This window comes from Mobula birostris, chromosome 6, assembly GCF_030028105.1.
Source record: "Mobula birostris isolate sMobBir1 chromosome 6, sMobBir1.hap1, whole genome shotgun sequence".
Classification (NCBI taxonomy): Eukaryota; Metazoa; Chordata; class Chondrichthyes; order Myliobatiformes; family Myliobatidae; genus Mobula; species Mobula birostris.
The window spans coordinates 169,230,678-169,254,051 of NC_092375.1; the positions used below are offsets into that span (position 1 = coordinate 169,230,678).

The following is a 23,374-nucleotide window of genomic DNA, read 5'->3' on the forward strand; positions in this document are numbered from 1 at the left end:
TTGTTGTTTGTCATCTATATCAATGATCTGGATGATAATGTGGTGAACTGAATCAGCAAATTTGTGGATGGCACCAAGTATGGGGCTGTTAGTGGGCAATGAGGAAGCTATCATGGCTTGCAGAGGGATCTCCATCAGATGGAAAAATGGGCTGAAGAAAGGCAGGTGGAATTTAATGCGGACAAGTGTGAGGTTTTGCACTTCAGGGTGGGTCTGACACCGAACGGTAGGGCACTGAGGAGTGTGGTAGAACAGAGGGATCTGGAAATGCAGGTACATAATTCATTGAAACTGGTGTCACGGGTAGATAGGGAAGTAAAGAAATCTTTCGGTACATTGGCCTTCATTAATCAATGAATTGAGTCTGGAAGATGGGATGTTATACCAAAGTTATACAAGACATTGGTGAGGCCTAATTTGGAGTATTGTGAGCAGTTTTGGTTACCCACCTACAGAAAAGGTGTAAACAAGTTTGAAAGAGTACCGAGAAAATTCACAAGTAATAAGGAAAGATGGAATAGGTTAGGATTGTATTCTTCAGAATGTAGAAGATTGAGAGGAGATTTGACAGAGGTATACAAAATTATGAGGGTTGCAGGTAGGATAACTGCAAGCAGGCATTTTCCATGGAGGTTGGGAGGGACTACAACCAGAGGGCATAGTTTAAGGGTGAAAGGTGAGAAGTTTAATGAGAACATGAGGGGATATTTCTTCACTCAGAGGGTCGTGAGAGTTAGCTGCCTGTACAACTGGTGCATGGGAGCTCGATTTCAACTTTTAAGAGAAGTTTAGATACGTACATGGATAATAAGGACATGGAATGCTATGACCCCAATGCAGGTGGTTGGGAATTGGCAGTTTATGTGGTTTCAGCATGTTCTCGATGGGCTCAAGGACCTGTTTCTGTGCTGTACTTCTCTGACTCTCTCAGCCCATCAAGTCCACCCTGACCATCAGCCACCCATTTACACTAACCCAACATTAATTCCATTTTTGTCACATTCCTATGAGCTCTCCCCTGTATTCTACCACTCACATATGTCCTGGGGCAATTTGCAGTGGAATTGGCAGATACAGCCGAATATCTTTGGTATGTGGGAGGAAATCTGAGCACCTGAAGGAAGCCATGCAGTCAAAGAGAGCACACTCAAACCTCACACTGACAGTACCCGCAGTCAGCATCGAACTGGGAATATCTGGCACTCTGGGGCTGCTCCTCCACTCGCTTCACCATCCTGCTGCCTCTTTGGTAATAACATTGGGATGCAGAGGGGTCTTGGTATCCTAGTTCGAGATTCACAGAAGGTTAGTATATACTACGTCAACTCAGGCCTCGGGGGCCGGCATCGGAATATAGGAATGACAAATTATTAAGAAAGCTAATCAGATGTCATGAATTATTGTTAGGTGAAATGTATATAAAGTAGAAAATTACATTTCAGTAATACTTATTTATTTAGAGATGTAGAGATTTTTTTTCGCAGTTGCTTGATCTTGAGAATAATTAATTTCTATTCCAGTGCTGTAGGTTCTGAAGTGACTGACAAGGTCAATGTAGGATTGCCAACTCTTCTGTAAATGGGGTAGGAGGTACCTGACATGGCTGGTGTGTGGATGGTTTGTAAGATGGTATCTTCCTTCCACAGTTTACATTGAGTCTGCTTTGTGCTTCTGATATATGAAAAGGGGAGGTGCAACGAGACCTGGGTGTCATTATACACCAGTCATTGAAAGTGGGCATGCAGGTACAGCAGGCGGTGAAAAAGGCGAATGGTATGCTGGCATTTATAGCGAGAGGGTTCGAGTACAGGAGCAGGGAGGTACTACTGCAGTTGTACAAGGCCTTGGTGAGACCACACCTGGAGTATTGTGTGCAGTTTTGGTCCCCTAATCTGAGGAAAGACATCCTTGCCATAGAGGGAGTACAAAGAAGGTTCACCAGATTGATTCCTGGGATGGCAGGACTTTCATATGAAGAAAGACTGGATGAACTGGGCTTGTACTCGTTGGAATTTAGAAGATTGAGGGGGGATCTGATTGAAACGTATAAGATCCTAAAGGGATTGGACAGGCTAGATGCAGGAAGATTGTTCCCGATGTTGGGGAAGTCCAGAACGAGGGGCCACAGTTTGAGGATAGAGGGGAAGCCTTTTAGGACCAAGATTAGGAAAAACTTCTTCACACAGAGAGTGGTGAATCTGTGGAATTCTCTGCCACAGGAAACAGTTGAGACCAGTTCATTGGCTATATTTAAGAGGGAGTTAGATATGGCCCTTGTGGCTACGGGGGTCAGGGGGTATGGAGGGAAGGCTGGGGCGGGGTTCTGAGTTGGATGATCAGCCATGATCATAATAAATGGCGGTGCAGGTTCGAAGGGCCGAATGGCCTACTCCTGCACCTATTTTCTATGTTTCTATGTTCTCAAACCACCCAAATGCAGCTTTCTCCAGACTGATTAATCATGGAACCATTGATTCCCAAGAGTTGGAGACGATGAGCATGTCCTTGAATCCTTTCCTCTGTTCACTGAGTAAATTGTCCCTGTGAAAGTTAGGTACAGATTGATTGGTTCTGGAGTCTTGGGTTAGACAATACGAGGGAGGTTTTCCTTCAGATGTGTAGGACAGTCGTGAGCTGTCATCTGGAATACTCCATATTGTCAGTGAACTGTGGAGATAATTTAAGGATGTTCTCAAAACCTCATTAGGCCGGTATCCTTTTACACCTTGCTTTTCATCTCCATACCTTGATCAAAGTGAGGGAGAAACATTTAGGGTGGTATTGAGAACCTCGAGCATTGCAGTGGGAGCACAGAGAGACCCTGTGTTGGTGCTGGAAGGAGCGCACCATTTCACAAGCTTACCATCCACTTGCCCTGGTGGCCACTGCCTGTCCCATCTGTAGAAAAGTCTGGTTTCTATTAGCCACCTCAGAACCTCTAAATGCAGAGTGGATGCAAGCAAGTCTGGTCCTGAGGGAGTGCCTCAGATCATTAGAGCAGTTTGCTCTTCTTTATTGCATATGTTTCACATTTTAAAATATATGTTTGGCAATATAATGCTGTATATAAAATCAAAAATATGTGTGCATGTTTTGCCTGCAGAATATTCACTTAATGGCGAAGTGGCTCAGTATTTTAGAACAACTTCTTGAGAAGTTCACTGAAGGATCTCATCCGGACTATCGTGTATTCATGAGTGCTGAGCCTGCCCCAGCTCCCGAGGAGCATATTATTCCACAAGGAATCCTTGAGGACTCGATCAAAATTACCAATGAACCACCAACTGGTATGTTAGCTAATCTCCATGCAGCTTTGGATAATTTTGATCAGGTATGGATAACATCATTTCAATATTTTGACAGACAGTAAAGATTGATTTGCAGCTGAAATGTCTGGGCATGGGGCATGAATGGGAATGGTGAACTGTGAACAGTGACTTGTTTCGCAAATTTGTGTTAACATTTTTGACTTTGAATTGCAAGCCTAAATTCAAAATTTCAGAATTCAGGATATTCGGTTTTGCTTGTGGAGGAGAAAGATACATTTGCTTTTTATAATCATTTTTGCCTTTTATGTGAAATCCATTATCATTGCAATGTAAGTGTGAGTGTGAAATACAGCACAGAAGAAGACCCATCATTGCATCAAGTTGACACCAACCATTATTTTTATACTATTCCTACTTTAATCCATGTAATTCTCTCCACATTCTTATTAAAGAACAACGCTGCCCAAGATTCACCTACACATCAGGGATAATCAACAGTGGCCAATCAGCCTAAGAATCCACAGGATTTTGGGGCCTTGGAGGAAACAGGAATACTTAGAGGAAATCCACATCAGGAGAACGTGTAAATTTTTTTAGAGTTAGTATCGGAGGTCAGGTTTCAACTTAGTTTGTTGGAACTATGAGTCAGGAACTCCACTACCTGTGCGATTGCGTTGCCCATTTGCTCCTTTCGAACAGGTGCACATTTGCAGTTGTACAGATGTTTCACAGAGCTAGTACCAGCATGTTCTGGATTCCCACCCTGTTTGACCTGTACAAGGATAAGATGGGAATTGTGTTTGAACTAACTGCACAGCACTGATCTCACACATGCCTTGTGGGTCAACCCAGAGTTGGAACCAGAATCTTTCCAACATTGAATAGGGGAAAAAGAATCAAGGTAGGTAACTGGCCTTGCTTCCTTATGGCAAACTTCCAATAATGTTGGTGAAGGTTATCAGTCCATCTTTGCAGTTAGAAAGCAGCTGGGACTTCTGTACTCAAGAATGCACAGAGAAACATTAACCTCAAATGAAGTGTAGACCTTTGGTAGCACAAAAGAAATCTTGCAAAATCACTTGTTTGTAATTTTGTTTCCTGACCTACTTTCCATTTGTAGATGATTTGAAAAATGGCTATGTCATGTGAGATAATCTAGCTCCATAACTTAGCTTCACAGAAGGTGGCTCAAATGTGGTCCACGCTGTAACGTGCACACACATCTCCTTTCACTCATCGGCAATAGAACAGTAAAACTGCTGAGCCCATTGGGAACTACATTAAAAAACTGAGCTCAGGTGGAAGAGTATCAATCCAAAATATCAACTCTCTATTTCCCTCTTCAGATGCTGCCTAATTGAGTTCCTCCATTACATTATGTGTTATATTAAAAAACCTGCAAAACGCACATTGTTAACATAGGATAAATGGTGCATTTACATTTTGTCACCAAAACCCATATAGTTGCATATATGTCCAGCTCTTTGTAGAATAGAATAATATATTTAAGATTCAGTCTGGCAGACTGACTGGGTTAGCTCAGATATGCTCATCCAATGTAATGGAGAAAAATTGTATATATTGTACATTGTTAGATGAGTTTTACTTATTTTTATTTCTACTCTCAGCAAAATCGTGTACCTTCTTCACAAATTCATGTCCCTTCATCGCAGGATATTCTCGATCAGTGTTCCCGTGAACATGAGTTTAAAACAATACTGTTTTCACTGTGCTACTTCCATGCCTGTGTGGCTGAACGACGGAAATTTGGACCACAGGGCTGGAATCGAAAGTACCCTTTCAACACAGGAGACCTGACAATTTCAGTGAATGTTTTATACAGCTATTTGGAAACGAACACGCAGGTACATCAGAGATGCGCAAAAATACAATTGAGTAGAAATCAGAGCGTGGTAATTTAAATTATATACTGTACATGGAGAGAGTAGGTGGGAAATAAACTGTAAAACTATGTGTATTGCGCTAACTATTCTCAGAACTGAGAACAGAATTTAAATTTGCCTAGATCATGGGCTGAAAGAGCGTGGAAAGCTTAGCAGGTATCTCTGTGTCTGGTTCACATTGCCTTTCTCCCACGGCAGACTTGTTCATGCTTGCCACACCCTCATTTGTGTGCTCACTCATAAACAGTGCCCCGACCCTCCACAGATCCATTGACCCTGTTCCACTTCTACATCTCTCATTCACATTCCCTCTCATTTCTCTGATGCACACTTAAAGTGTCATGCACCACTGTCTGCCCATGTGCGAAATACCTGTGTCCCTCCATCTTGTGCACGTCCCAACTCCCTCTCTCTCTGTCACTCCCCATCTCCCTCTCTCTCTGAGACTCCCCATCTCCCTCTCTTTCTGTCACTCCCCCATCTCCCTCTCTCTCTGTCACTCCCCCATCTCCCTCTCTCGCTGTCACTCCCCATCCCCCTCTCTCTCTGTCACTCCCCCATCTCCCTCTCTCTCTGTCACTCCCCATCCCCCTCCCTCTCTGTCACTTCCCATCTCCCTCTCTCTCTGTCACTCCCCATCTCCCTGTCTCTCTGTCACTCCCCATCTCCCCCTCTCTCTGTCACTCCCCCATCTCCCTCTCTCTCTCTGTCACTCCTCCATCTCCCTCTCTCCCCATCTCCCTCTCTCTCTGTCACTCCCCCATCTCCCTCTCTCTCTGTCACTCCCCCATCTCCCTCTCTCTTTGTAACTCCCCCATCTCCCTCTCTCTCTGTAACTCCCCCATCTCCCCCTCTCTCTCTCTTTCACTCCCCATCTCCCTCCCTCTCTGTCACTCCCCATCTCCCTCTCTCTCTGTCACTCCCCATCTCCCTCCCTCTCTGTCACTCCCCCATCTTCCTCCCTCTCCGTCACTCCCCCATTTCCCTCTCTCTCTGTCACTCCCCATCTCCCTCTCTCTCTGTCACTCCCCATCTCCCTCCCTCTCTGTCACTCCCCCATCTTCCTCCCTCTCCGTCACTCCCCCATTTCCCTCTCTCTCTGTCACTCCCCATCTCCCTCCCTCTCTCACTCCCCCCCTCTGTCATTCCCCATCTCCCCCTCTCTGTCACTCCCCCATCTCCCTCTCTCTCTGTCACTCCCCCATCTCCCTCCCTCTTTGTCACTCCCCCATCTCCCTGTCTCTCTGTCACTCCCCATCTCCCTCTCTCTCTGTCACTCCCCATCTCCCTCTCTCTCTGTCACTCCCCCATCTCCCTCTCTCTGTCACTCCCCCATCTCCCTCTCTCTCTGTCACTTCCCCATCTCCCTCTCTCTCTGTCACTCCCTCATCTCCCTCTCTCTCTGTCACTCCCTCATCTCCCTCTCTCTCTGTCACTCCCCTATCTCCCTCTCTCTCTGTCACTCCCCATCTCCCTCTCTCTCTGTCACTCCCCTATCTCCCTCTCTCTCATTCCCCCATCTCCCTCTCTCTCAGTGCATATCCCATCTTACCCCCTCTCTCACATTGCCTCCTCTCATTTATTTTTCTTATCTTTGTCTTTTCCATGTTACTCCCGACTTGAACTTACAATTTGAGTCTTCTTTTGGCCGATCTTCACACTGTGGTTGAGTGATTGCTGGCCACTTTGATAACCTCGTGAAGTGATGATGCTCATATTCACATGTCAGAAATTCTCTCTGTTTCTGATTATCAGTTCCGTACTACAAGAGGCATTGAGAATGTTGTTCAGGTTTCTAATTTTTAAAACAAGTATCTCAGTAGTTGGTGGTGAACAGTTGATCTTGCCGGGTGACAGTAAAAGGTCGTTATTGTTTGTATGTTTGATCCCTTGCACATTCCCAAAGTACATTTGTGTTTCAAATTCCTCGTACTTCTACCTCTTGGTCAGAAAAGGGTCACATCAAGTTATTAAGAGTGATGTAACTGTTTTCTTCTTCATGTTACTGGCTAGCAAGGGATGGTCAGTGCTCTATTACCCCTCCCCCATTAGCAATTTTTGTTAAATTCCTTATAAACTCTATGTATCAGTATATGAATTAACTTTACTTCATTGATAGTGCATTATACCTAATGGCTAGGGCTCAAATATTATGATTAAACCATTAAGATATGGATGGAAGAGCAAGCAGGGCTATGATACTCCGTGCAGACATGTCACCATTATTCTCCAACAGTGATCCAAGACTATTATTGAAGTGCCAGCCCTCCCTGATTTCTCGATTGCAGTAGTTATGTCTCGGCTGATGGATTTCACTCTGTTGTGCTAGGTGATATTTTTATTCTCTCCAGTCAGCCTGACAATTGTAACCTGGAATAATGAATACAGAGCAGTTTGGCATTTTGGAAGCCATTTACCTCGGTGTTAGAAGAAAACATTGGAGACCTTTATTTATTGTAAAGCAATTTTAATTATTCTGTAATGATGCTGAATTTTGGCTTGATGTTAAAAGTAACAACTTAAGCGATTGAAAGAGGAGACATATATTGCCAATAAAGTACCTATCTGTTTAGTTGGGTCAGTATGTCTTCAGACAAGGTTCTGAGAATCCAAAATGGGTATTGGAGTTGGATTTCTGTCCATTTGAGATGAATATTTTATGTACAGCAGGCACAAATAAACTTTAAACAGAAATGGTTTCTGCACTGATTGTACCAAGGCAGTAGGAGACCTGTGAGGGTGTTATTAATTACATAGATGAATTTATTTTGTATTTATTGGAGAAGCTTGATCATGCTATTATCAATTTGGTGTAAAATTATGAGATTTGGTGTCAGTGATGCCATGATGTTAAAAACATTATTGGGACTGCAAAAGGCCAAAAATCCAGTTGGGAAGTTTTTCATGAATGAATGAAGATTGAGAATGCATCATCAGTAATGATTCATTGTACTTAAACCTGGACATGCTTTATAAGAAAGTTGCAAGGTTGCTTTCAGTGGGCAATTTTGCTTGTTCTATAATTGTCTTTCTGTACAATGAAAGACCAAGATAAATTTATCTTAGACCATATTAATAAAATACTTGTCTATATTATTTAATGGCTTTGAAGTATTATTCCTTCATAATTAATTTATTGTTGGTAATTTTTAAAATATTTAGATATTTGCTATTTTCCTTGCTGCAAAATCCTTGCTTGTTATAGGTACCCTGGGAAGATCTGCGTTACCTCTTTGGTGAAATTATGTATGGTGGCCATATTACAGATGACTGGGATAGAAGACTGTCATCCTTATCTGGAAGAGTACATGCAGCCTCATCAGGTATTCTGTATGGTGAAGATGATTCTGAATTGCACAAGGTGCTACTTTTAAGGTTACTGGAGCTAGGGCTCCCCCTACTGGAAAATAAATATTAAATTTTCTCTGGGCAAACATAAATAATTCCATTTTAAAGCAATTAATGAAATAAATTCCATATTTTCACAATGCTAGGTTTTTAATTTTGAGTTTTTTTGGTGGGCTATCGTTTGCAACTGAATAGCTGTGCGCACTGGTACGTCAGTGGTAAAACATCAGCAAATCATACTCTATCAATTGTTTTTCATTTACCCACTTGTCACTTGTGGTTTCTACTGCTCTTTCTGCCTTCTTCACTCATCTTTTATTTTTATCTTGGTATGTCCTGTACTTTCCTGGCATAAAAGGATATCTTTACTGTCATCAGCACCGATTCTTTAGAATCTTTCAGTAAGGCAGTTAGTGGTACAGTAATACTGGGATGACAGAGCAGGGGAATGTTTGAACAATGAAAAACCAAATTAAATTTTGAAAGAAAGTAGTAAATTTGTTACTTTTGCTCCTATTCTTTGTCCATTTGTAGATTTGTGGGTGCCCACAGTCATAGAAAATCTGTCAAACTAAGAGTAAACATTTAATGATTTCATTGTATATTTAATTCTTCATCAATAACAAAAGGTTATACTGCTCGATCCTGCTCAGCATTTGAGAAGATCATGAATGATCCTTAACACCATTTTCTCACTCTGTCCTTGTATTCCATATCCTTTAAAATTCAGAATCCATTGATCTATTGGATTCAAGTGATGACTGAGCCTCCACACACCAAATTCCTCACATTTATTCTGTTGCACTTACATTATTTGTTAATGGTGTGCCTCATTTTAACTGGATCATTGGAAAAATAAGTTTAAAGTGATTAATATATGAAACATATTTTAATAAATCTGGGTGTTCATACTGATTTCTTTCTCTCTCTCGTTCCTTGCTTTATTCCAGTTTGAAAGTAAGCTAGCTTTAGCTCCTGGTTTTGTGGCACCGTCAAATCTTGATTATGATGGTTATCACAGATACATAGATGAAATGTTACCACCTGAAAGTCCAGCACATTATGGTCTCCACTTGAATGCAGAGATTGAATTCCTGACTGTAACTTCAGACAATCTTCTACATACCTTACTGGAAATGCAGCCTGGAGACTCAGTGACTGCTGAAGGGGTAACACAAACTGTTGAAGAAAAGGTCAGCAATATAAAACTGTTAAACTGTGCACTTTTAATATTTGGAGAAACAAAATATGGCATTGCTAGCTGGTTGTATTTAACCTGAGAACATGTGACAAGGTATTTCTGATGGTTAAGTTCAAGTTTATTGTCATTTGTCTGTACTATGGTGTTGCATTAGCAATATATACAATTACTTCGTGTTGACAATAATGCAGCTAACTTTGGTAGGTTTAGCTTTGGTGAATGCTTAAACAATCGACATGGATATTGCCTGTAAAGGTACCCAATGCAAGCTGGGGTTCATTCAAAAAGACCTTGAATAATCCTCTGCTTCAACACCATTTTCCTTCCTTGTCCTCATATTCAGTTTCTTCCATTGTCAACAGTTTTAATACATGAAATGAAGCTGACTATGAAATCTGTTGATATTTTTTAGCAGAAAAAAATGAAACTAAAGAAATCAGTGCATATTAAGAAACGTAATTTTATTTATAATGAAATCTTAATATACTACTTTTAAAGGTAAAAGCTATCTTGGATGATATAGTAGAAAAGCTACCAGAGGAATATAATATGGTTGATATAACCTCTAAACCAGCTGAGCGTTCCCCGTACATTCTGTTCTGTTTCCAAGAGTGTGAAAGAATGAATATTCTAATTCAAGAAATGAGACATTCATTAAAGGAACTTGATCTGGGATTGAAAGTAAGAATTGAGTAAAACTGTGCCCATGGTGGTGTACAATACAAAGACATTCTCAGTCAAAACACTTTACTGTATTTCACTTCCTCTCCCACCCCCGGCTAATCCATGGCACTTTACAAAGTTATGAAAAGTACATTTTTGTACCTTATCAACAATTAATACAATATTGAAGCATTATAAAAACACTCTTTCTACAAATGCTAATGTTAAGTTGCAACATTTTTCTTCAATAATACTGCAGTTGTGTTCTGTTCAGTTGTGGTTCGCTAGTTTATCTGATACTCTCCCAAAATAAAGCACAGGCTGATCTTGCACAGATTCATGAAATAAAGTGGAAGAAAATTTGCTCTAAAGGACATCCTCAATGATGCTGTATACAATAAAATATACTTTCTGAATTCATTTTCAGGAGTTGGGCCCTAAATTGCATTATCTGTAGCCCGTTTTCTGAGTCCATAAGTTATAGCAACAGAATTAGGCCATTTGGCCCATCGAGTCTGCTCTGCCATTTTGACATGGCTGATCCAGTCATGGCTGAGACATGGGATGGGCTTTCCCTTTTTGTTTGCCTGTTGCCTTCCCTACCTGCTACCTGCTAAGTCGGTAATTGAATATGGCCAGCTTGTGTGAACCTTACCAAAATCTGGCAATCAGTCTGTGCTCACCGACAGGATGGTTGCACAACCAGGAGGTACACTTGCACTTCTGGCTTCAAATAGGCATAAGTTTAAATACAGATCACCTACCTTTCTCTGGAGAGTCAACAAACTCTTAAACACTGATTAGGCAACAAATGTTTCATAGCTAGTTTACATGCATTTTCTGTTGATTTTGCAAATGGACTCACTGCAGTTTCATAGTGCCCAGATTAGTGCATTCAAAGGGGCTCCAGTGGCAGTGCTAGTTATTTCAAGGCAGCATCTCTAGGAAAACACTTATCCGTGTAAGCGGAACAAGTGCTACACATGCCCTTACACTTCCTCCCTTACCACCATTCGGGGCCCAAACAGTCCTTCCAGGTGAGGCAACACTTCACCTGTGAGTCGACTGGGTGATATACTGCATCCGGTGCTCCCTATATGGCCTTTTATATATTGGCGAGACCCGACGCAGACTGGGAGACCGCTTTGCTGAACACCTACACTCTGTCCGCCAGAGAAAGCAGGATCTCCCAGTGGCCACACATTTTAATTCCACATCCCATTCCCATTCTGACATGTCTATCCATGGCCTCCTCTACTGTAAAGATGAAGCCACACTCAGGTTGGAGGAACAACATCTTATATTCCGTCTGGGTAGCCTCCAACCTGATAACATGAACATCGACTTCTCTCACTTCCGCTAATGCCCCACCTCCCCCTCGTACCCCATCTGTTATTTATTTTTATACACACATTCTTTCTCTCACTCTCCTTTTTCTCCCTCTGTCCCTCTGAATATACCCCTTGCCCATCCTCTGGGTCCCCCCCCCCCGTCTTTCTTCCCAGACCTCCTGTCCCATGATCCTCTCGTATCCCTTTTGCCAATCACCTGTCCAGCTCTTGGCTCCATCCCTCCCCCTCCTGTCTTCTCCTATCATTTTTGATCTCCCCCTCCCCCTCCAACTTTCAAATCCCTTACTCACTGTTCCTTCAGTTAGTCCTGGCGAAGGGTTTCGGCCTGAAAAGTCAACTGTACCTCTTCCTAGAGATGCTGCCTGGCCTGCTGCGTTCACCAGCAACTTTGGTGTGTGTTGCTTGAATTTCCAGCATCTGCAGAATTCCTGTTGTTTGCCTAGTTATTTCAAGATTGTCAATGCACTTTCAGGTGAAGTGAGAGCATCAGTCAAATGCACAATTTAAGCCTTCACTTTGACCTATGAAACAGACTGAACACTAGTCCAAAAACTTCCTTGGTAATTCTAGCCAGGAACAAAATATTTGCTTTCTAAGTTTATTGTGCAATTCCAGAGCATTACAGCTGTTTCACTGTAATTAGTAAAAATTAAAAGTTTTTTTAATTGCTTGCTAATGTTCATAAAATGATCTAAAGAAAGATGAGGACTGAACAGAATGACGCAACCCAGGATGATATAATCCACTGATGCTTTGGTTGTTTCCATTGTACATAAATTTATTATTTTTCTGATTAAATCAAAGTTTAAATCACATCCTCATTAATCTGTGCATCTAATCCCATTCTTTGTCAAAACTAGCAAAGCAAATTGCTGTCTTAATTCCAAAGGTCTCTTGACATCGGTCATCTGAGTTCAATATGGTAGCACAATATATTTTGCACAAACTGCAGGTTTTAAAAATTCTTGTACATAAAGTATATAATTTTCTACTTTTTGTAGTTTTTGCAAAAGCCCTTTTGTAAGGGCTAGGTTATTTATCACGTGCAAACTTCATTCCTCCTTGCTTTTGTTAGGGTGAGTTAGCAATTTCGTCCGAGATGGAGCTACTGCAAACAGCACTTTTCTTTGATAATGTTCCTGACACCTGGACCAAGCTGGCATATCCATCAGTGTACAGTCTTGCACAGTGGTAAGTAACATGTCAAGACACAAATAGTTTGTACATGGCATTCTGTCTGTCAAGGTTCCACTCGAATTACTAGTATTTCTTGTATGGAAATTAGTGTTGCTTGGTATTTTTATTGGGATATTTGCAACGATATTTCCAACACCCCCCCCACCCCCACAAAGTACGACAGTGTTTTGATGTAGCTATTATGCATCACAGTGATCTGTTAGTCACAAACCATTCGGTATCTACTTGCATAATGTATAACGAGTCTCCAGGGATCACTATGGTATGAGAAATGCAAGCAAGGAATCATGTTTAATAGTAGTCATAATAGAAAATGTCTTATCCACTCTAAATGAAGACTTTGTGTGCTCATGTGCATGACAGCATGCAATACGGCAGCATTTACTCCACTAAATAATAACTACGAAAATTATACTGTGCAGCCTTTGGTTAATTTCTGTACCAATATTTTATCATTTTCCTTGCAAAATAATCCATTTGCCTGTGTTTTTTTTGTACTATCTTGACATGCCAATGCTGATGTTGGGCACGTATGGAAAAAGGGGAGAGATTGAAATTTATAGAAAACAAGTGATTGTGCACTATAGGGAAAAAAAGACATTCAGTTCAATCAAGTGTTTTTTTCTTTGGAGGCTGCGCAACATGATAAGGAGATACGATAAATAAATCCTTTATGGGTGAATTTATGATAAATATCAATTGTACATTTTTATTTCTTTTGCAAACAAAAGAGATTCTATCCAAAAAAAAATAGTTTAGTTGCCTTTGAATTTGAGATGGATAAAGTAATTTTGCACAATCTGTTAATGGTGAAACCACTAGTATGAATGTCAATTTCTGGAGTTCTTACTTGTGAACCTTCACCAAATGATAGCTGGATTCTGTCACAGACTGGATGGGCCAAAAGGCCTGTTTCTGTACTGTACTCTCCTATGACTACAGATATAGAATAAAATAATGGGTATGATAAATTATGTTTTCAAGATGGTTTGCAGATTCTGAATACAAATGTGGCTAAGCTGTTGACTGATGCAGAAGTTGAAAACTGATGGCAGATTCTGTACACAAATATACTCAGCCCTGACCATCAGTTTTACATTTCTAAAGATGTTTTCACTTACATTGTCTCCATTGTCAGAAATGACTGTAGACGAGGAAAGGCAACAGTTTGAGAGATCAGCAATGCAATAATAAAATCTGGTTCTCTCAGGATACTTTGATTAATAATCAAGTACAATTTAGACTAGCCACTGTTGTATGCCAATTATATCAAGCATGCGATCTGCCAGGGCTCAATCATTTTAAGCACAGGCTGAGATTTCACACTATAAATAGACCCACTTATCATTAACACTATTTCTTCTGTAAGACAGAACTGATACTGCAAATAGTCTGTACTTGCAGTATATAACCTTTAGAAGACAAAATAATTTACAAATATAATTATTCTTTTAAAAACATCAGTACATGAAGCTGTTTAGTGAATGCTGTACAACCCAGAGATTGGAGTGTGAAATCGAAAAACAATCTTGTCTAAACATTATGAGGCATACTTCAGCTTTCCCTGAAACTGGCTACCTTCTACAAATCACATTTCATGCACTGATGGCAGATTGAAAACTGCCTTGTGAAATTACTTGCTATATCCTCAAGTCATTCTACATTATTGTGGTAATGACACCATCCAGTCTTCTGGTGACATTGTTAGTGTGAATAAGAGAAAACTTGACTGTTATGTGAATGTAATTGAATTGTATTTTTCGACCCATATTTTATTGTGGCAATAAGGCAAATATTGTTTTCAATTTTTAAGTTGCAATTTAGTCTTGTGCATTTTGTTACAGATAAATTCTGTGTAACTACGTTAGGGTATCTTTTCATATTCACTCAAGGGATGTCGACCTCACAGGCTCAGTCAGCATTTAACTGCCCTTGAGAAGGAGGTGATGAGCTGCCTTCTTGAACCTTTGCACTGAGGAGTGGGTACCTCCACAGTGGTTAGGGCGAGAACTCTAGGATTGTGACCCAGCAGCAATGAAGGCACTGTGGTAATATTTCTAGGTTAGGGTGGTGTGTGGCTTGGAAGGCAATTTCTAGGTCCTTCCAGCTGGTAGAGGTCATAGTTTCCCAAAAAAAATTCTCTAAAATAAAGGGGACCCAAAAAAAAAAAAACAACTACTGGACAAGCTTTGGGGATTGATTTGAATCTCTTTGAGTTTCTTTTTTCCCCGGGGAACAAAGGCAAAGCTGAAGATATCTATCCCTTACTGCCTTGAGAAGAAGGTAGACCATTTCATTGAACCATTGTACTCTCAGAGTTCATTGTGCTCCTGTGATGATGCTGGGCAGCCAGGTCCAAACGTGGTCCAGTAGCAACAAAGGAACTGCCGTGAACATTCAAAGCAGGATGTTTGTTATGAGGTGCGTTATTCACACAATATTGCCTACTTGAGTTGTCATAGAGATTTGTGAATCGCTGAGGAATTTTGGGACAATTATGGATTTAGTTGGTGGAACAAATGAAAAACAATGGATGGTGTTTAGAAGGCATTTAATAAAGTCCCATCTAAGTGTGTAAAATTGAAGAACAATTGCTTTTTGCTTTATTTCCCAAAAACATAATTGCATCGAGGGGTATGAGAAAAGTGGGGGCACAGCATTGAGATGTAGGATCAAGTATGTTTGATTTGAATGGTGGAGCAGACTCAAGTGGCTAAGTCTTACTCCTACTTTTCAAAGTTCTGTGTTTCCACACATTGCTATGTGGAGCTGCATCAATCTATTGGCATACCGCTTACTTTGAAATTATTTTAAGGTATCTTTATTAATCGGAGGGTAAAGCCACAATAACCTCTACCAACATTATAATAAAGAGCTGGGAAATCAGTAGTGAGAAGTAGACAGGGCTTCAGCAATACCTGGTGAACATGGGGCTGAGTGGACTGCAGCACCTGATTTCCCAATGCTCCCAGCAGTCTCAACACTAATCCTGTTTTTATAATGTCAATGCAAGATTGGTTGCCTTGAGAAAATCAATACACCCAAAAGCAGCCTTCAAATTAAAAACACGAGATTCTGCAGATGCTGGAAAGCCAGAGCAACACACACAGAATGCTGGAGGAACTCAGCAGGTCAGGCAGTATCCATAGAAATGAATAAACAGTCAATGTTTCAGGTCAAGTCCTGTATGTTGCTTCAAATTAAAAATCAAATGCAATTTTCAGTCCTGGTTTCCTGGAGTTCATCGCTGGGAGTTTGCAAAAATCATTCCGTGTTTTTCTTTGTGTGAAATCAGTTTATCTTATATAGCTGTGCTGAAAAATACATCTCCTGGTCTGGAATCCAATGACCAAAATCTCGTTATCCAAAAACAAAGTGCAGCATGTGTGAACAGCATCATACTTTCGCCTGGCCTGTCCTCCTCCTCCATATTTAAATAACACATCCTTGATACTGTAATAAATATCACTATTCAGAAAGGAACAGAGAACAGAATGTTCCTCTGGTATCCTGTAAGCCTTTAATATTTTTCTCAATTTGAGATTTTTTATTGTGTTATAACCAGTGTCAATAGTCTTTTAATCCTTCAGCATTTCATACCTGAAAAATTGCATTTAGCTTTAAGTAAACCTTATATGCTGACATAAATATTTAATTGTTGATGTGGATCTGTCACATTATATGGAGATGAGGTACAATTGATGCACATGCTAAGAATAAAATTTATCCCTCTGTTTTTGGAGCACACACCATAAAGTCTGTATAGGTGCTTAATTTAAAGAGTGAACAATGAGTTTCTAATGGACACATAGTTAAGCCATTGAAGATCTGACAGATAAATTGTTGCAAATCAGACGTAATTCAGCTTGAAACCACAGTACTGCACCAGCGATGATAAACAAGAGAAAAGGGTTTGATTGGAAAAGAAAGTAATTAAATGGATGGGAAGTTTAGTGGTACACCTGTGGTAAGCAATGATATTTGAAGAAATAATTCAGATATTTATGTTGGCATAATTCTCATTTTAAAAATGACACCATGTTAAAAAGAGTCTCTACTCTGAACCTTCAGCTCCAAGATGCTCTGGTCTTGCACGCTAGGGCTGGGGATTTGGGGGTTTGGGTTGGCAAGAAAGAGCTGGTACAGTGGATGGGGATTGATACCAATTTTTTTTAAAGTAAGTATCAAAATATATGGTTGCACTTGAGGAAAGATAAGGAATAAAATTCGTTTTACTGGGTCAGACAAATGAGAAATAAAGATTTTAATGATCTTAGCAACACACACAGAATGCTGGAGAAACTCAGGTCAGGCAGCATGCTTGGAAATGAATAAACAGTCGATGTTTTGGGCAAACAATAACTTTAGTTTTCTTTATAACCCAAAATACTGGTTTTAGAATGTAGGAAATGTAGGTCAGTTTGAATGCAGTAGCATAAAGTGACACTATTAGGAGTAGCTGATGTTGACAGTTGGTGAGAGATTGACGTCTAACTGGGACAATTCCTCACAACACCATCCATTAGCACACAATTAAGTTTAGTTTTATGCCAAATCTGATAAACAGTGGCTTCAGGAACACAGTTGATACAATGGAGTATCAATCTATATTTTATGTTCATGTGCCTGGAATGTGACTTGCACCATCTGAGACTGTTATCACTGAATCATACCTGATACTCTTCCCCCCACCCCCCCCCCCATCATTCTGAGAGGAGCAAAATGGTTTCCTTCAGTAACGGCAGCAGAATATGAACGGAAGCTAGATCTTACAGACTGTTGTTGCCGAACATCAGGCAACAACATTCACAGCAGGCGCTGATAACCAGACCAGCTTTCTCAAATCAGTTAGTGTGCTTGATTTTTGCTGACTGATGACGTGAGGTGGACTTGTACCTGAGGCAAGTTCAGCCCGTGCTAATTGCTTAACTTAGAAATTCTCAAGTACTCAATTAGAATCAGTAAGTCTGCGTTATATCTGCAAAACCCCACACAAAACCACCTCCCATCTTGAGTGTTGATTCTGTGTTGCACTACAGTGAGCATTGAATCTTTTCACAGCAGCTGAGTGCCAGCTGCTCCTTTGCTATATATGTTATTGAAAGGGAAAGGCAGAGCTCATGCATGCACACTTAACTACATAATGCATATGAAATTCCTAATGAGAACTAGTATGAGTCAGCTTGTCAACTGTACATTTAAAAGTATTGTTTTTAAAGCAACAGCTCCGGAACAGTGAGTCAATTCCATCTGTGCACTCATTGCTTGAAACCACTCAACATCAAAGTGGTGAGACATACTCTCAGCTGAGATAAATCAAGAATGTTCCTTGTCCTTACTGTCCCCGTGTGCACAGAACTAGAAGCATTGAGCACATGTCAGTGGAGAACATGGAAATAGGTGGCCCAAACAAAAAGGAAGTATGAATTAATCTGTTAAACTATTTGGTTTCAGAATGTGTAACTTGTCAAGATCAACCTGTCACTGAGATCACTTAACAGCTGTTAATGTTAAGATGCAGATAATGATGAATACTTGGATCCCCATTAAACCTATACCCTCTGCTATGAGGAAATATTTCATATGAGGTCAGCCCTCATTCTTCTAAATTCCAGTGAATACAGGCCCAGAGCCATCAAGTGCTCTTCATATTACAAGCCATTCAATCCTGGAATCATTTTTGTGAACCTCCTTTGAACCCTCCCTAATTTCAGCCATATCCTTTCTAAGGTAAGGGACCCAAAACTGCTCACAATTCTCCAAGTGGGGCCTCACTGGTGCTTTATAAAGTCTCAACATTACATTCTAGCTTTTATATTCTACTCCTCTTGAAATGAATGCTAACATTGTGTTTGCCTTCCTCAACACCGACTCAAATTAATCTTTAGGGAATCCAGCACAAGGACTCCTAAATCCCTTTACACCTCTTTTTTTTTGTATTTTCACTCCACTTAGAAAATAGACAACCCTTTCATTTCTTCTACCAAGGTGCATGATCATACACTTCCCGACACTGTATTCAATCTATTTCTTTGCCCATTCTCCCAATCTGTTCAAGTCCTTCTGTAGCCTCCTAATTCTTCAAAACTACCTACCCTCCACCTACAGTATCTTCGTGTCATCTGCAAACTATGGAATGATTGTTGGTGCCAGGCGGGGTAGTTTGATGATCTCAGAAACTCTTGATTTCTGGGATTTTCATGCACAACGGTCTCCAGCATTTAGAGAGTGGTGTGAAAACAAAAAACATGCAGCGAACAGCAGTTCTGTGGGCATAACGCCTTGTTATTGAGAGAGGACAGAAGAGACTGGCCAGACTGGTTCAAGATAGCAGGAAGGTGACAGTCACTCAAATAACCAAGCATTACAACAGTGCTGTGAACAGCATCTCTGAATGCACAACACATTGAATTTTGAAGCGGATGGACAACAGTAGAAGATGACCATGAACATACATCAGTGGCCATTTTAGTAGGTGCATGAAGTACCTAATAAAGTGGCCACTGAGTGTCTATTAAGAGATAGTTTCCAGGAGTTGCTTAACCTACTGGAGTGGAAGAAACTGATGTACCCAGCAGAAGCCCATACAGTTTCAGGGAAAACATACAAAGCTCCACAGACAGCACATTCATTTAGGAATATATATGAAACCCCATCACTGGAACTGTGCAGTGTGCAGATCAAACTGCTGTTCTACAACATTGTCTATTTCAGCAGCTTGTGAAAGGGAGAGGCCAAAGATTCAATGCAGCAAGTTTGAGCAAGACCAGGTGCAATTCTGCCTTGGCAAAATAACTGTGAAGAAACCTGCCTTTAGCCTTTGCTTGTGGAGAAACTGCTGCAATCACTGTGGTAAGCCCAGCAACAGTCATAAAGCAGAATGTTTAGTTATCTTCATCCAACATGTACAACTGTAGTCACTGTGAGAGGCTTCACCACATGCACAATATGGTCTTCTCCCACACCGTAGTACTATTCACTAGCAATTTTTATTTCATCTGTTGAGCTGTTAGTTTGCTATATGCCAATACCTATCATGTATACAACAGAATGGATCATCAATTTTAGAGTTTTTTGAGGTTAATGAAGGAAAAGCAATTTAATTCCACTCCCCATTCCCATATGTCCATCCATGGCCTTCAGTCTCTTTCACCAATCAACTTCCCAGCTGTTTACTTCATCTCTCCCCCTCCAGGTTTCACTTATCACCTGGTGGTTCTCTCTCCCCTCCCCCCACCTTTTAAATCTACTCCTCAGCTTTTTTTTTCTCCGGTCCTGCCGAAGGGTTTTGGCCTGAAATGTCAACCGTACTTTTTTTTATATAGATGCTGCCTGGCCTGCTGAGTTCCTCCAGCATTTTGTGTGTATTGTTCGGATTTCCAGCATCTGCAGATTTTCTCTTGATTGGATGTTGCCACATCGACTTTAGCAAGGCCTTTGACAAAGTCCCGCATGGGAGGCTGGTCAAGATACAGTTACTTGGCATTTGGCGTGAGGTAGTAAATTGGATTTGACATTTGCTTCATAGAAGCCAGAAAAAATGGTAGATGATAGTTGCCTCTCTGACTGGATGCTTGTGACTAGTGGTGTGCCGCAGGGGTTGATGCGGAGTCTTGTTTGTCATCTATATAAATGATCTGAATAACGCGGTAAATGGGATCAACAAATTTGCAGAGGACCCACCAAGACTGAGGGTGTAGTGGACAGCAAGGAAAGCTAACAAAGCTTGCAGCGGGATCTGGACCAGGGGAAAACGGCAGACGGAATTTAATGGAGACAAGTGTGAGAGAGGACAAACCAGGGTAGGACTTACACAATGAACAGTAGGGTACTGAGGAGTGTGGTAGGTCAAAGGGGTCTGGGAATACAGCTCCATAATTCCTTAAAGGTAGTGTCCCACATAGATGGGGACACAAAGAAAGCTTCTGGCACATTGGCATTCATAAAATATTGAGTACAGGAGTTGGGATTTTAGTTAGAATTTGCCTAAGATGTTGGTGAAGCCCAATTTGGTTCTGGTCACCTACCTAAAAGAAAGTTATCAATAAGATTGAGAGTAGAGAAAAATTAAAAGGATGTTGCTGCGACTTAAAATTCTGAGTGAAGGGAAAGGTTAAATAGGTTAGGATTTTATTCCTCTGAGAATGAGGGGAGATTTAGTTGGATTATACAAAATTGAGGGGTATATATAGGGTAAATTCAGGAAAACTTTTTACAGAGGTTGGGTGAGACTCAAACCAGGGGTTATAGATTAAGGGTGAAAGGTGAACTATTTAATGGACCCCTGATGGGTAACTTCTTCCCTCAGTGGGTGATGATAGTGTGGAACGAGTAGAAGGGTGTGGGTTGAATTTCATTATTTAACAGAAATTTGGGTAAGTGCATGGTTGGGAGGTTATGGAGGGCTGCCGTCCAGGTGCATGCCGATGGCACTCGGCAGAAGAACAGTTTGGCACAGAATGGATGGACCAAAAGGACTCTTTCTGTGCTGTAGTACCCATTGACGAGGTAACTCCATCTTCACCTATGAAGTAAAATAAATATGAAAGTTGAAACTCAAGGTGGAGAGATGTCAGGTGGAATTTTATGTGGACAATTGTGAAGTGGTGCATTTTGGGAGGCACCATTTCACACAATGCAAGGCTAAAATACACAGTATATGGCAGGTCCCTTACATGTTGATGTAGAGGGAGGTATAAGGCTATAGTTCTCTGAAAATGGCAACATAATTCAAAGTAAATCTATCATCGAAGTACTGTACACATATGCTACTATATACTTTCAGATTCATTTTCTTGTATTTACAGGAAAACAGAATTTATTTAAAACAATAAACTGTTATTGAGAAACAACCAAGGTGCCAAAGACGACAAAATGTGCAAATTTTAAAAATGCTGAGAACATGAATTGTAGAGCCTTGAAAGTGAGCATGTTCAGCTCAGAGTAGTCGTGATTGAAGTTGTTCACACCAGTTCAGGAGCCTGATGGTTGTAAGGTAGTAACTGTTCCTGAGCATAGGGATGTGGGACCAAAGGCTTTTGTACCTCCTGCCCAATGGTAATAGCAAGGCGATGGTACGGCCTGGATGGTGAGGGTGCTGCTTTCTCGTGGCAAATATATTCAGTAGTGGGAGGGCTTTCCCAGTGATGGACTGGGCTGTGTCCACGACTTTCTGTTCCTGGCCATCTAGTGTCAGTTTATGGTGACATACTGAATCTACACAAACTTCTAATAGAGGTGCTGTTGTGCTGACACCTACATGCTGGCCCCAGGATAGATCCTCTGATATGTTAATAGCAAGGAATTTAGAGCTTCTGACCCTCCCTACCTCCATTCCCCTAATGAGGACTGGCTGATGGACTACCTCCTTCCTGCTGTAGCCAACAATTAGCTCTTTGGTTTTGTGGATGGGGTGGTGCAGAAGGTGTACAGCATCCTTGCCTTCATAAACATTTGGCAAGTCATGTTACAATTGTATAAATCTCAGGTTAGATTATACTTGGAGGGTAAACACAAAATACTCTGCAGATGCTGGGGTCAAAGCAACACGCTGGAGGAACTCAGCAGATCGGGCAGCATCTGTAGAAATGGTCAGTCAAACATTTGAAGTGTTGTGTTCCGTTCTGGTCACCACATTAAAGGAAGGATTTAATGTCGCCTGGATTTAACAGTATTTGCTATAAGGACAGGTTGGACAAACTTAGATTGTTTTCACTGCAGTGTAAGAAGGTGAGGAGTGACCTCCAGGAAGTATGTAAAAAGGGAGCATAGATGATTATAACCTTTGTCCCAGATTAAAAGTATCAAATACTAAAGGGTGTGGGGATCCAGAGAGAAAGGCAAAGCTTAAAGGTGATTTGAGGCAAGCTTCAGTTTTCCACTGAGGGACAATGGTAGATGCAGATATGATAGTGACATTTAAGAAGCATTTAGCTGAACAATGAAGAGGCAGGGAATAGAGCGAGATGGATCTTGTGCAAGATGTGATTAGATTGGCATCGTAATTTGCGCAGACTTCATAAGCTGAAGCATCTGTCCTGTTCAGCCGAAACATAATTGAATTGTTTGAAAGAGCAGATATTGTACTTCTCAAAAAATATAAAATTTACAATTGGAAATAGCAACTTATTGCTTACTTGAAGTTTTAAGTTAACATGAGGATACCGCTTGGGGTTTGTTTAATTAGTTTGCTCTCAGAATTAAATCATGAAGGTACAAGGAAATGACTATCAAGCCTTTTGCTAATAATTTGCCACAACAATGCAAGATTTAATGAGTAAAATGGTTTCTGCTGGTAACTTTGCACTTTCACTGGTTTGAGCTATCTTACATATATCAGGCTTCCCTTCTAGAAAGACAGTTACATAGGTTGTTGGGATACAGGTGAGGATATATATTTAGGAGCAATACATTATGAATAAATTAAGCTTTTATTACTTA

The 23,374-nt window shown here is 40.8% G+C and overlaps 1 protein-coding gene across 1 annotated transcript in view; it reads left to right on the plus strand.

Annotated features, from left to right (window-relative positions):
* LOC140199572 (dynein axonemal heavy chain 11-like) overlaps positions 1 to 23,374 on the plus strand; it is a 47,262-nt gene that overhangs the window by 19,224 nt on the left and 4,664 nt on the right. The window contains 7 exon segments of the mRNA XM_072261870.1: positions 3,104 to 3,331; positions 4,943 to 5,134; positions 8,379 to 8,455; positions 8,457 to 8,496; positions 9,472 to 9,714; positions 10,221 to 10,403; positions 12,813 to 12,928. Coding sequence (XP_072117971.1) covers positions 3,104 to 3,331; positions 4,943 to 5,134; positions 8,379 to 8,455; positions 8,457 to 8,496; positions 9,472 to 9,714; positions 10,221 to 10,403; positions 12,813 to 12,928 — 1,079 coding nt within the window.